This window comes from Gigantopelta aegis, chromosome 7 (assembly GCF_016097555.1).
Source record: "Gigantopelta aegis isolate Gae_Host chromosome 7, Gae_host_genome, whole genome shotgun sequence".
NCBI lineage: Eukaryota > Metazoa > Mollusca > Gastropoda > Neomphalida > Peltospiridae > Gigantopelta > Gigantopelta aegis.
In genome coordinates, this window is record NC_054705.1 from 20,679,435 (window position 1) to 20,694,845 (window position 15,411).

General features: G+C 41.1%; 1 protein-coding gene across 1 annotated transcript; it reads left to right on the forward strand.

Annotated features, from left to right (window-relative positions):
• The first annotated feature begins 551 nt into the window (after positions 1-551).
• Positions 552-14,291, forward strand: LOC121377038. Its single transcript, XM_041504881.1, has 4 exons — positions 552-718; positions 5,741-5,849; positions 7,472-7,622; positions 13,389-14,291. Exons 1-4 carry the CDS (start codon positions 634-636, stop codon positions 13,533-13,535), a joined length of 492 nt encoding a protein of 163 aa, XP_041360815.1. The 5' UTR covers positions 552-633; the 3' UTR covers positions 13,536-14,291.
• Positions 14,292-15,411: the final 1,120 nt, after the last annotated feature.

Genomic DNA, 15,411 nt, shown 5'->3' on the forward strand with positions numbered 1-15,411 from the left:
ATTTACGGCTATCTCGTCACGGGCGAGATCGACTGGGCGAGATCGACGTACTTCATTAATTAGACCTCTATGATGCTGGGGTGTCTCCCTAGGTTGCCCATAGGGCCCTTAGAAAGGGCCTGCCCGCTTCTGGTCGAGGTATGACAACCCAGGGGAGACTCGTGCAATTGTGTACACACCGGTAGGCAAGGCGCTGTTCCGGGGGTTTTCAGGGCGTACATAGGGGGGGTTCGATGGGTTCGACCGAACCCCCCCCCCCTCCTGAAATCGCTTTTTTTATAATTTAATATATCTGACATTGATATCTGACATTATTATATTTACTCAACATAGAAATATATGCCCAATATCTCTGCAATCTATTTTGGAAACCCCCTTTTCAAAATCCTATGTACGCCCATGGTTTTGCAGATGTTGTTGTTGTTATTGTCAACAACACAAATGTAATAATGAAACTGACTATAGCAAGGCTTTTGCCTTGAAGGAACAATCCCAGATTTTGATTGGCCTGCACTGAAAGGTCGGGTCATCTCGGGTCCAATCGCACTGTAGTATGCAGTGTAGCGTAATACGTGTGTTTGTCGTAGAGTAGGGCGAGGGATCCACTGTTCTGTGGACCCGATTTATAACAAAATGGAGTGTCTTCTTGGAGTATTTTTATCCATGCTGACATTTGTGAATTTCTCAAAGTGTTCCATACCAAGTTTGAGGAAGCATGGTAAGTTTAGGGGTTGTTGTTTTTGTATGGTATTGCAACGTAGTCCAAAGTTATTTGCGGCATTGCGCATCACATTGTCTTGGTTGTAAACAACTAGTGTACGGTCACTGCATGGGTCATAGGCCCCATGCATGTATTCGAAACTGCGTTCGCGAACAAACGAAAATATGAGAACCCGTTCCCGATATGAAAATACACGTGAACAGTTTCCAATATGGCGGTCAGTATATTAGTAGCTCGAGTCGCTTCCAGGGGAGCCGGTCAACTCGCCTCAAAACCAAGTCGTCCCCTACCAACACCCCCCCCCCCCCCCCCCCCCCCCCCGCGGTAAGTCAACTCTACCCAGTGGTTAGTCAACTCATATCAATTAATGGTTGAACTTTCGTTTGGCACTGTCATGTAGGAAGAACATTATTATTTACATAATTTAGGATTAGTGACAGTGCCAAAGGAAATGTTTTATGTAATGACACACTTAACACATTTTATTTACGGTTATATGGCGTCAGACATATGGTTAAGGACCACACAGATATTGAGGGAGGAAACCCGCTGCCACCACTTCATGGACTATTCTTTTCGATTAGCAGCAAGGGATCTTTTATATGCACCATCCCACAGACAGGATAGCACATACCACAGTCTTTGTTGTACCAGTCATGGTGCACTGGCTGGATCGAGAAATAGCGCAATGGGCCTACTGACGGGGATCGATCCCAAACCGCATCAAGCGAGCGCAATGGGCTTATGCCAAAGGAAAGTCCTTCCCCTTTGATATACCAGTCATGATACACTGGCTGGGAATCCAGGTCGTTTCGCACCTGAGTCATTTCGCCCTTATCCATTTTTGCCCTGAATCAGTTCGTATACCCCCGGTAAAGTAATTTTGCCCTTTATCCAGGTCGTTTTAACCCTGGTTTATTTTGATCTAAATCTTTATGACTTGTGTCCATTCCCTCATGCCATTTTCTGTTGTGAAGAGATTAAATGCATATTGTAGTCTAATATTGACATTCTTAAGCATTCTACATCATTGTTTGTGCGAATGTGTGTCTAAAAACACACCTGGGGGGCACATCAAGCACCATGTTCCTCAGCCATTGCCTCCTCCACCCAAGCAAAAATCTTGCGACAAGGTTGTACAAGCAGGGCTCGCCCTGTACATTGCCAAATTAGCCAATTGCTAATGTTTATACAAAATGGCTACAACATTTAGACTTTGGCTAATAAAATATTCATCAAATTAACTACATTTTAATTATTTTTACGGAAATATGCTAAATTTCTGAAAATTGACTAAACCAAAATTTGTTCCAGAGTGAGTCCTGTACAAGCATAACTTACAAGGTAATAACTACCGTGTTTCGAGCTAGTATTTGGAACATTTTTACAATACAACCATGCGACTAGCTTGTTGCATGCTTGCAACCAGTTGTTGCCAGCTTCCCACAAGCTTGCGATGGCCTACCCACATGCTTTCGACGAGATTCCTGCAAGCATGCGATGAGCTTCCTGCACACTTGTCCAATTTAAGCTAGTATTTGGAACCTTTTTACAACCTTGCGATGACCTACCCGCACACTTGCGACAAGCTACTTGCAAGCTTAATTGTGCCATCAGCAGCAGTGACCATCCAGCATCTTGTCTAATTCTACAAAAGCCAAGAAATCATAGCATCAGAAGGAAATATTTTATTTGTTGCCAGCTTCCCACAAGCTACGGTTATATCAACTATTATATGACGTTGGACATATGGTTAAGCAGGGCTCAAACTTAAAAACGGCCTAGGTGGCGCAGTGGTTAAGCTATCGGACTACAGGCTGGTAGGTACAGGGTTCGCAGCCCGGTACCGGCTCCAACCCAGAGAGAGTTCTTAAGGGCTCAATGGGTAGGTGTATGGCCACTACACCCTCTTTTCTCTCACTAACCACTAACAAACCAACAACTAACCCACTGTCCTGGACAGGCAGCCCGGATAACTGAGGTGTGTGCCCAGGACAGCGTGCTTGAACCTTAATTGGATATAAGCACGAAAATAACTTGAAATCAATCAATCAAACTTATAGAATTTGTCTCCCACGGCAATTTTTAAAAGAATTGCAATGGGTGCAACGGCCCATCAACGGCAATTTTGAGCCTGTGCATGGCAATATTTTTTTAAAGTGATGTTTGCAGCAAATAAACATGACTAAAAACTTATTTTGTTGTATGTAGAAACTTTACCGATGGCACAAAAGTGTCGTCTGTGATGCTTTACCTACAGCAATTTATATCTCAACGACGGCAATTGCTGTTGGTGCCGTCGTTAAGTTCGAGCCCTGATTAATGACCACACAGATATTGAGAGAGGAAACCCGCTGTCACCACTTCATGGGCTATTCTTTTCGATTAGCAGTAAGGGATCTTTTATATGCACCATCCCACAGACAGGATAACACATACTACAGCCTTTGATATACCAGTTGTGGTGCACTGACTGGAGCTCTAATTTAGTTAGATTATTGGAAGCCATTTATGGTATTCGTGGAACATTTTGTTTTCAGAATTTCGATTAGTTAGCAACATTGGGGGATTATTTTGTTCAGTATTGCATCGCAATTCGCTACACAATTCTAGAATGTTAAATAGTAGTTGCTATTAAATTTTCAACTGATCACCTACTGTCGCTGATTAATATTTTAAAAACAAAATTTCCCCATGACATTTGCTTTCAGTTTGAAAATGGTTTGTATAACAAAACACAGAATGATCGATGCTGAATAGAATGTTCTATGATATAAACTCAACAACGAAAGTTTAGCAAATATCTCTTATGACATCTAAATTTGCCATGGTTGAATAAACTTAAAAGAAAACCAGGTCCTCCTGTTGTGTTAAGGCAATCGGGGCAAAACTGGAGATTAGATGCAAGTGTCGCATATTTGCCAGGTGCATACACCTACTAATTAACGCCAATGCAACTGATGAGTCTGCATTAAATCGGTAGGTGTGTGCCAATCATTAAATGTGGGCTGAAATGTTTACAGTGTACAGTTGTAGGTTCAAATTCCTGACCTGAAAAAAGAAAAAGAAAGAATTTTTTTTTTTTAACGACGCACTCAACATATTTTATTTATGGTTATATGTCGTCAGACAAATGGTTAAGGACCACACAGATATTGAGAGCAGAAACCCACTGTCGCCACTTCATGGGCTACTCTTTTTGATTAGCAGCAATGGATCTTTTATATGCACCATCCTACAGACAGGGTAGTACATACCACAGCTTTTGGTATACCAGTCGTGGTGCACTGGCTGGAGTGAGAAATAGCACAATGGGCCCACTGACGGGGATCGATCCCACACCAACAGCGCATCAAGCGAGCACTGTACCACTGGGCTACGCCTCGCCGCCTCCTGACCTGAATGCACTAAAAGTTAAAATTACTCATTACTCAATTTACTCAATGAGTTACTCATTGTTGACAGCTGTTGATTCTTGCAGGGTTTCTGGCAGATTGTAAAACAGGTATGACGCCATACCCAAATGTTTTTGCGAATTTCTTCTGATGGCATCAACAATGAAAAAAAAAAAAAAGTTTTAATTATACAGTTACTGAATAACCAGGGCTTCTACATTATGGTAGCCCCACTCCCATGGCTAGTGATATTCAATGTTGGGCTAGTAAATAACTACTATTGCCATGCCAGACAGGGCTTCTAGATTATGGTAGCCCCACTCCCATGGCTAGTGATATTCAATTTCAATTTTGGGCTAGGAAATAACAACTATTGCCATGCCCGATGGCTAGTGGATTTTTGTTTGTTAAATGTTGCAGTTAAGTCTATTTTGAAAATATGAATGAATATCCCCCCCCCCCCCAACCCTCAATGTTAGTTTTTTAAAGCTCTTATCTCCCTCTTTAGGTGACATATTTGATTTTTACTATTATTTAGTAAAATTGTATTAACTTAAAGTAGGGCTAGTGAATTTGTAATTGTGGCTAGTACATTTTTTTTAAAATCACTGATCCCATGGCTAGTGGATTTTAAAACAGTTCTAGAAGCACTGGTAACATTATATAATAGAAAACATTTTGACATTTGGTAATTTCAGGTGGGGGGGGGGGGGTGTGTGTGTGTGTTAATACACACCTGCAGTGATAGAAATAAGCATATTTTTTTCACTAGACCACCGGACAAGTACATCTACAAATCTAATTGTCCGTCAGTATTTTTCCTTGTCCAAATAAGTTGTTGGTTTTATTCAAGAGAAAGGACAGTGTTTTTGGTTGCTCACAATGAAACATCATTATAATTTTTTACTTGTCCACTGGACAACCACTGAGGCACGTTTTGCTTGTGCTAGCAGATTATCACTTGTCAGGACAAACGGATAAGTGCTTATTTTGAACACTGACATGTTGCACCTACCTCCCCCCCCCCCCCCCCCCCCCCCTTTTCCGCGTATATGGGCCTGTAGGTGTGGATTAAATTTATAATATATGTATAGCGATAAAAAGCAACATATTTCACTAGTCAACCAGACGAGTACATCTACAAATCTACATGTACTTGTCTTCCACTTATCCAAATAGTTTACGTGTTATTATTGAAGTCTATACGGACAATGTTTTTGATTGCTCAGAATGAAACTGCACTATACATTTTTACTTTTCTGCAGGGTTCATTGTGCTTGTCTAAACAGATTTTTCACTTGTCGGGACAAACGGACAAGTGCTTGTTTTTCACTTGTCGGGACAAACGGACAAGTGCTTGTTTCGAATGTTGGTGCCAGGCTAGCTCTGCCACTCGCCAAATTCGATTATTGCGAATTTTAGGAATAACTGGCAAATTTTATTTTAATTTGGTGGGGGAAAAAATCTAGTAATAATTGATGTTTTGTTGGAAAATACATGTAACTGGGTTCTGCTTTTTTTTTTTTTTCTTTTTTTTTCTAGATAATTTGGCCAAATGTTTTGCTCACCCAGGGCTAGCCCTGTGATGTATAGTTTTTCTTCAGGTGTTCGTTTTCTTTTACAGATTCACCATTCAAGAAAAACACGATTCTATTTGGTCGAAATGTGTCGTGCTCCCCAGACTTCGAGAAAGGCATGTTTCCATTCAAAACGTACACATGTGCAGACATCAGGTGGGTTTCTGTACTTCCATTTTATTACAAATATGCATGCGCACAGATCAGGTATAGGGGTGTAGGCTGGGGGGGGGGAGGAGGTCTGAAGCAAATGGTCCGCTTTCAGAACTAAAACATACAGGTTTATACATATGGAGTTTCTGGTGGTGCAAAATCAAAACAGGTCCAGATCACGCTACGCCCCTGAGGTATCAGGTAGAGTTTTGGGGGATCTAGGATTTTCCCCATCCCAGCCAATGCTTGGAGTTCCATGACTGGTATATATCAAGGATGAAAGGAAATGTTTTATTTTATTTAACGACACACTCAACACATTTTATTTACGATTATATGAAAGGAAATGTTTTATTTTATTTAACGACACACTCAACACATTTTATTTACGATTATATGAAAGGAAATGTTTTATTTAACGATGCACTCAACACAATTTATTTACAGTTAGGCCTATATGGTGTCAGACATATGGTTAAGGACCATACAGATATTGAGAGAGGAAACCCGCTGTCGTCACTCCATGAACTACTCTTCTGATTAGCAGCAAGGGATCTTTTATGTGCACCATCCCACAGACAGGATAACACATACCACGGCCTTTGATATATACCAGTCGTGGTTCACTGGATGGAACGAGAAATAGCCCAATGGGCCCACAAACAGGGATTGATTCCAGACCGACCGCGCATCAAGCGAGCGCTGTACCACTGAGCTACGTCCTATCCCTGGTATATAGCATGGGCAGTAATGCATGTACTGGGCTCCAGAAAGTACTTGCACACTGACTAAATGTTTCAACAAAGGCATGTTTCCTTTCAGGACATGCCAATGGTGTAGCGTGGGTTGCCAGCGCCCGAGGCAAGGCAAGTATTGCGCCCCCTAACCAGTGGACCGTTAGCACTCCCCGAGTCCCTTCCACCGGTCCAGAATTTTGTGCCCATGGCAACCGCCCGGTGGCCCCACCCAGGCTATGCCACTGGAACATACACATGCAAGGCTACTAGAATGTTTTATAAAATCCACTAGCCATGGGATCAGTGCTTTCAGAAATTTAATAGCCACGTTTAAAAAAACTCACTAGCCCTATTTTACTTTAAATTAATACAATTTTACTATATAATATTAATAATCAGATATGTCACCTAAAGATGTGGATGTAGCTTAAAACCACTAACACTGGGGGAGGGGGTTGGCAGGATATGCATATTTACAAAATAGACTTTAACTACACCACTGAAACCAAAAAACAATTCTCTAGCCGTTGGGCATGGCAATAATAGTTATTATCTAGCCCAACATTGAGTATCACTAGCCTATGGATACTATGATGGTATAATTTACAATATCTTGTGTTTCAGAGTGGACGGGCTGCGACTAGCCTATGGATACTATGACGGTATAATTTACAATATCTTGTGTTTCAGAGTGGACGGGCTGCGACTAGCCTATGGATACTATGACGATATAATTTACAATATCTTGTGTTTCAGAGTGGATTGGCTGCGACTAGCCTATGGATACTATGACGATATAATTTACAATATCTTGTGTTTCAGAGTGGATTGGCTGCGACTAGCCTATGGATACTATGACGGTATAATTTACAATATCTTGTGTTTCAGAGTGGACGGGCTGCGACTAGCCTATGGATACTATGACGGTATGGGAGTCAGTGAAAGGTGTCAGGAGACTGGCGGGAAGCACGAATTTGCCGAGCTCTGTCGGAGATTGCTCTTCCACATGGAAGGAGACGTCCCGCTACATTCCGTCTATGTAAGAATCTGTCCTGTTAATGTCCAGGCCCCATTCCTTCTGTGTCTCTCTTGCTCCCTCTTTCATAGATGAGAATCCTCTGGGATTATCCGGAATATGGATATTTTCACTGCCTAATTTGTTCCGGGTTTTGTCGAAATATGCTGTGTTTCACCATAGCAGTCCAGGTTTTATACTAATCCAGCAATCTGGATTTTATAATTACCTAGTAGTCCGGGATTTATACCAACCACCATTTCGGCCATATTCGGGCAAAATATGCTAACACGAGACCTTTTTACCATGTATCTCTTCTCCGCCTTTCTCTCTTGCTCTTTCTTTCTTTCTTTCTCTCACTCACTACCTCCCTAAGTCTTTCTCTCTCCTTTCCCATCTCTGTTCCTCCCTCCCCCTTTTTGTCTGTCTTCCTCAGTCTTCCAATTCTTTCACCACTCACTCACCGCTTTCCTCTCTCTCTTGCTTTCTCTTTCTTTCTATCGCTCCATCTTTCTCCCTCCATCCCCATTTTTTCTTTTCCCTTCTCCCATATTTCTCCCCTCATTCCCACTTCTCGTGGCATTCTCTCTCTCTCTCTCTCTCTCTCTCTCTCTCTCTCTGCCTCTGCCCTGCCCCCCCCCCCCCCCCCTCTCCCTCTGCCTCTGCCTCTCCCTCTCCCTCCCCACAGATGTCTTGTAAGTTATTAATATATCTAAAAACATCATTTTGAGTGGGCGGGAAGTAGCCCAGTGGTAAAGCGCTCGCTCGATGTGCTGTCGGTCAGGGATCGATCACCGCCAGTGGGCTATTTCTCGCTCCAGCCAGTGCACCACAACTGGTATGTACTACCCTGTCTGTGGGATGATCCCTTGCTGCTAATCGAAAAGAGTCACCCATGAAGTGGAGACAGCGGGTTTCCTCTCTCAATATGTGTGTTCCTTAGCCATATGTCTGATGCCTTATCACCATAAAATGTAAAATGTGTTGAGTGTGTCGTGAAATAAAGCATTTCCTTCCTTCCTTCCTTCCGGGCAGTTCCGGTTTTGCTGGACCGATCAAAGTTTTAATATTATTATTTTTAATAAAGATATCAAGATATACGAAAAACAATAAAGATGTTTGTAAAGTGATCTCCTAATGTCAGATACATTTTTGTTATTTCAATCTTCATCGAATGAATCGATCGCTGTGATAAAATATTATCGCCAGTTTCGTTTTTGTAAAGGCGGTGTATATATTATTTGGCACTCAAGATAAATGATTTTAATGATAAACACTACCACTTCCGTTGTTTTTATAAGCGTTCATATCCCTTCAAAATGAAAAGTTTACAATATTTTATAAAGAACTGCTGAATAAACAGAATAACAGAAAGTAAAAATCATCAGTTTCAACCAATTATATCTGCAAGTGAGGACAAAATATCAAAGGATAGTTAGTGGAAACAAAAGACAGAATGACCGTTCTGATCACGTGACAAATTTTGCGCCAAATCAGAGGGTTTTTTTTCAATTGGTGATTGCCGAATCCATAAAAAAATAAAATGTTTTCATTGCTTACATAAAATATAACTTTTATTGTGTCTATTAAACATACAAATGGATACAGATATTGGACAAAATAGAGGCTGTTAAAAATAATGTTAAATTACGTTACGGTAACTGTCGTAAATGTTTCGTCAATTGCTTTTTCGTACACAAGGCGGCACACAGCTTGTTTCCTTTGATGTCCAGTGTGCAGACTGATCGTTGTTTTTTGTGTGGAAAAAAGTGCATTTGGAAATAGCGGAGATAGGTGCTGGAAAATAAAGAGGGGCGCTCAAAAATAGAGGGCGGGGAACGTGAAAGGAGGGCGGCAAAATGGAATAGCGGGGCGGGGTGCCCCGCTTAAATGGAGCAGCGAGAACACTGCATGGGATCAGTGATTTAAAAAATTTACTAGCCCTACTTTAAGTTAATACAATTTTACTAAATAATAGTTACTGTAATAATCAGATATGTCACCTAAAGAGGGAGATAGAGCTTAAAAACACTAACATTGGGGGTTTGGGGTGGGGGAAGGATATTCATATTTACAAAATAGACTTAACTGCAACATTTGACAAATGTTTTTCACTGGGGGGGGGGGGGGGGGACTAAGGCAAAAAGAGCTTATGGACCCACTTGTGGAAAGGGCAACCCATTGGGAAAAAAAATTAATTAAAAAAAAAAAAAGGGGGGGGGGGGGGGGGAAAGAAGAAAGAAAAGAAAACTAACATACAAACGTGTTCACTTTAATGTTAAAATACATTTCAAGATATCTAAAATGATTGTGTGGACCCAGGAGTTGGCGAGGGGATGGGGCGATGGGACTAATTTGAATGCTATTCCGGGAAGTGTTTTGAAATATAGATGGCTTGAAACGCAATTTTTTCCACATCTGAATAGAAAAATTTATATTTGTAAAATTCTTGGTATCACTTTTTTCTTTCTTAAAATCTTCAAAATTTCATATCCTTTTTTAGCTCTGTTATGAAGTTCGTCAGCGAAGCATTTCTAATGTCGATTTGCGCGGCATCCAGCCGTAAACTTTTCCTTTGAAATCTAACCTTTGTACAGTTTTGATTTAATATTTCTGAAACTTGATACGTGTAGTTATGTATAACTATAATTCACTAATAATTACTTTGAAGTTTAACTGGCTTTCGTTGTACCACATTACCAATGAAAAACAATGAAACTATTTCATTTATTAATTAAAAATAAATAAATAATAATAATAATTTTTTTAAAAACAAAAAATGCGGATAATGCCACAGAATATTAACGAATATGATTTGTCAATCGCAAAAATAATTTTTATCAGCCAAAGTGTCCTGAGTCGGGCATTTGGAACTCCTCGGTATGCAGAATATTTACGGAATATGTGACCGACCTGCCGTGCCTCTTTCAAAATTATAGACCCGGTGACTGAATTTAGTCCATGCTTGAATGCCATGCACATTTTCATAATAATGTATATTTTTAAGTACAATTAAAAATTGCAGTGCAATCCTTTGCTGCACAAAAAGGCATTTGCCTAGCGAACCACGTTATTTGTGTGTCGCATTTTGCGATGCGATACCGTTTATTCCGCACCCTGTGAGCAGGGCCATTCATCTACAATGCGACATCATTGATATTTATTCCTGTAGTTGGCTATTTTAACGATGACGTCACGTCAACAATGTTTTATTTACCCGCACACGGCCAACAAAAGTCTGCCGTGTGCGGGTAAAATAAACCAATCTGACAACAACGTTGGCAACAATATTTGCTCGTGTGCACTAGGCTTTAAACAGCTGATGTGGGCAGAACATAGCCCAGTGGTAAAGCGTCTGCCTGATGTAGGTCCATTGGGCCATTTCTTGCTGCAGCCAGTGCACTACAACTGGTATATCAAAGGCTGGTATGTGCTATCCTGTCTGGTATGGAGCATATAAAAGATTCCTTGCTGCTAATCTCTTAATGGTCTTCGACCATATGTCCAACGCCATATATCTGTGAATAAAATGTGTTGAGTGCATCGTTAAGTAAAAGATATCCTGATGTATTATATATATATAGATATATAGATATCTTGCTACTAATGGAAAAAAATTTGGTTTCCTCTCAAGGACTGTATACACGTCAAAATGACTAAATGTTTGATATCCAGTGGCCGATGATTAATATTATCAATGTGCTCTAGTGGAGTCGTTAAACAAAACAAACTTTTACCTTCTTTTAATGTTTACCCATTAACAGCCCATTTCTCATTTCATGCTAGAGATCATCAATATTTTCCTTTCATTTCCCTCGTGAGAACAACAACTTTAACAACAATAGTAGAAAGACTGTGTACATTTCTCAATCAGGAATGATCAGGAGTGGGAATTGGTGAACTGTCAAAAAAAGAGGAAATCTAGAGGGGTCCCAGAAATTCTTAAAATCCTAGGTTAAAGTCTGTGCCATCTGACACATTTTGAGGGAAAGGACAATTAAAATGCGAGGAAACCCAATGTTCCATTATAGGAGGAAAACAGCTGATCCGAGGGGAATTCCCATCCCTGATGATGCATTTACTCTGTGTATTTGTGGCATCTGGTATTGATTTATCTCCCCGAGTGATTATTAGTGCACTTCTCATTTGCTTCTGTCATTTTAGTACAATGTCGCGAAGTGCCCTTTGCAGCCATATGAACGCCAAATGTGTATAAACTAGCGACGGGTTTGATTTACGACTTATTATTAAATGGCAATAAATAAGGCATGGAGTATTGATTAGAGAACCAGGGTTAGCTCTCGGTGATCAGAAAACTTCGCAAATGGCAAAAACCCAGTTATTTTCTATAAAAAAAATCCAAAAATTGTTAACATTACTGCCATGGCATTCATGCCATAACATGCCTAAGACAGTTTGATTGCAGTAAACAAAAAAACAAAAAACAAAAAAAAATTAAATTATATTTATAATAAAACAAAGCAAATGACAGAAGAATCCCCCAAACCTTAGGCACACTAATGTCCTCTATGAGATCTTCTACAGCTGCATACATGTTTTCAATTTAAATTGCCTCTGGGAAATGAGGTGTTACTTGGCAGTTAGCAGATTTGAGGAATGGCTTAATTAGCGACCTCCCATTTTTGCAGACGTGGGAGTAGGAACCTGTGGTGGTGTCACAGATCTCAAACCCCCACCTCCACCCCACCCCACCCCGACCCCCCACACACACACTTGAGAACTAAAATGTGATTTTTGGTCCTACTCTATATATAAATACATTTTAAGATATTACATACATGTACTTGTGGTCCCTTTTCAACCTAGATGCTGAGAATCCCCCAGTGGAGATTGTGCCTCCTCCTCTCCCAGTGCCAGTGCTTGTAAAACTTTTAGAGTCTAGACAAGCACAGGGAGCCTGCACAGCATTGCTAACATACCGGCCTCGGTAGTGTTGTGGTTAAGCTATCGGACTACAGGGTTCTCAGTCTGGTACCGGCTCCAACCCAGAGCAAGTTACCAAAAGCTCAGTGGGTAGGTGCAAGGCCACTACACCCTCTTCTCTCTCACTATCCACTAAACAACTAACAATTAACCCACTGTCCTGAACAGATAGCCCAGATAGCTGAGGTTTGCGTTTAGGACAGCGTGCTTGAACCTTAATTGAATATAAGCACGAACATTGGTTGAAAGAAAGAAAGAAATGGTTTATTTAACGACGCACTCAACACATTTTATTTATGGTTATATGGCGTCAGACATGGTCAAGGACCACACAGATATTGAGAGAGGAAACAACGCAGTCGCCACTTCATGGGCTACTCTTTTCGATTAGCAGCAAGGGATCTTTTATATGCACCATCCCACAGACAGGGTAGTACATACCACGGCCTTTGATATGCCAGTCGTGGTGCACTGGCTGGAACGAGAAGTAGCCCGATGGGACCACCGACGGGGATCGATCCCAGACCGACCACACATCGAGCGAGCTCTCTACCACTGGGCTACGTCCCCCCCTAGAAATAACTTGAAATGAAATTGCTAACAAACATTTTCCTCATCTCGGGAAGCGCAAATAAAAGATCCCTTGCTGCCTGTCGTAAAAAGAGTAGCCTATGTGGCGACAGCGGGTTTCCTCTAAAAACAGTGTCAGAATGACCATATGTTTGACGTCCAATAGCCAATGATAAGATAAAAAAATCGATGTGCTCTAGCGGCGTCGTTAAATAAAACAAACTTTACTTTTATCTCATCTCATGTGATTTCAGTGTTGTGCTTTTATTTCCATAGGTCCCCAAAGCTTCGTGCGAGAAACTGGCCGAGCCACGAGTCATACTGACGCGGACGGAAAAGGGATACAAGTGGAAGGACATGGGTCACGGCAACGGTTACGTCCTCAAGTTACAGTGCTCCATTAAGCAGAGGGCTGGCTTGTAACCGCGTGAACCCTGTAACCGTGGCCGCAGTACATGTATAAACACCCTACAGTTGTGTCCTCAAGTTACAGTGTTCCATTAAACAGACGGTGGAATTGTGACCCTTTGACCTTGTGACCCTGTAACCATGGCTGCAGTACATGTATAAGCATCCTACAGTTATCCTCAAGTTACAGTGTTCCATTAAACAGACGGTGGGTTTGTAACCTTGTGACCCTGTGACCCTATAACCATGGCTGCAGTACATGTATAATGATACATCCTCCGGTTGCAGTGTTCCTTTAAGCAGACGGCTGGCTTGTGACCTGTAACCATGGCTGCAGTACATGTATGATACATCCTCAAGTTGCAGTGTTCCATTAAGCAGACGGCTGGCTTGTGACCTTGTGACCCTGTAACCACGGTTGCAGTACATGTATGATACATCCTCCACTTGCAGTGTTCCATTAAGCAGACGGCTGGCTTTAATTTTAAAAAGTTCAACAATAACTGCTAATCAATGTTCAATGGACAAGAAATATCGCCAATCAATATTTTCAAAACAAACTGTTCACTGTTGTAACCTTGTGACCCTGTAACCATGGCTGCAGTATCTCCATGTGAATTATTTCATGATTTCTGGAGAAAGATGATGGATGAAACCGTCCTGTGTGTTATTAATGTCTCCGAACAGTGTAGATGTATGTAAAATAGCCTTTCTTGTTGTCCGGTGGAAGTAGCCTATGTGTATGTAAAATAAATCTTCTTACTAATGGTACCCTGAAAGCCTTGGTAGCCCTTTTGACCCAGCAGCAATTAGATCTGACTTTAAAGGGGGAAGAGGCCAAATCAAGATTAACCCCGGCAGATCGTGTTAGTGCTATTGTACCATCTGAAGAAGGTGGTGCCGTGTGTGTGTGTGTGTGTGTGAGAGAGAGAGAGAGAGAGAGAGAGAGAGAGAGAGAGAGAGAGAGAGAGAGAGAGAGAGAGAGAGAGAGAGAGAGAGAGAGAGAGATTGATTGATTGATTGATTGATTGATTGATTGATTGCTCTTTTAGCAAATTTAGACACCTTTTACGGTTTTAGACTTTTTTCTCTCTTTTATTGTTTTCTTCTTTTTTTTTCACTTTGTGTGTATATATTGGGTGAAAATTTAATCAGTCTGTCTTTGTTTTTTTAAAATACCTTCATAATATTTTGTTCTGCGACCTTGGTGTATTAAAACTCTAGAAAATTGGTTGGTTTGTTTTTTCATAGTGTGCATTTGTTCCTGGAAATTCTGGATAAATATTGTGCTTACATACTAATTTACATGATAAGGCCCAAAACACAGTGTCTGTGTCTGGCGAGTGTGGTACAGATGCCATATCTGATGTATTTTGACGTCTGGGTCTGTCATTGTAAGGCAGGCCCGTACGCACCCCCCCATAGTCGGCCGAGGTCCGTCCGTGGATGTGTAAAAAAAAAAAATAATAGTCCGACTATGTGAAATAATTTTAAATTTACTTCCCAGAATGCAGGAAAATACATCTCCTGCATTATAGATTTTTAAAAATGTCGGTGGGGGCATGCCCCCGGACCCCCCTAGCAACTCCGGCCCTTTGGCCCGTCGATTACGCACCACACCCATATAAATTTCTGCGTACGGGCCTGTAACGTGTTTTCGATATATATATTAATGCGTTCATATCTTCAAAATATACAGTGTGAAAATATAGGGTATGTTCAGTGACATCTGTTGCCAGATCTGTAGTTGGACTTCATCACGGACGTGACAGGTGTGTTCTGTCACATTCGATTCAATGAGTTTCGTTTTGAACTGACGCCATACTCGCCAGACCCAGACCCGATGTGTTTTAGGCCTTGGATCAAAGAATGGGAATTTTATGACATCAGC

Coding starts and splice junctions, on each gene's coding strand:
- LOC121377038 (XM_041504881.1), top strand. CDS start 634: ATGGAGTGTCTTCTTGGAGTATTTTTATCCATGCTGACATTTGTGAAT. Junction 719..5,740: donor ACCAAGTTTGAGGAAGCATG/GTAAGTTTAGGG, acceptor TTTCTTTTACAG/ATTCACCATTCAAGAAAAAC. Junction 7,623..13,388: donor TCCCGCTACATTCCGTCTAT/GTAAGAATCTGT, acceptor TTATTTCCATAG/GTCCCCAAAGCTTCGTGCGA.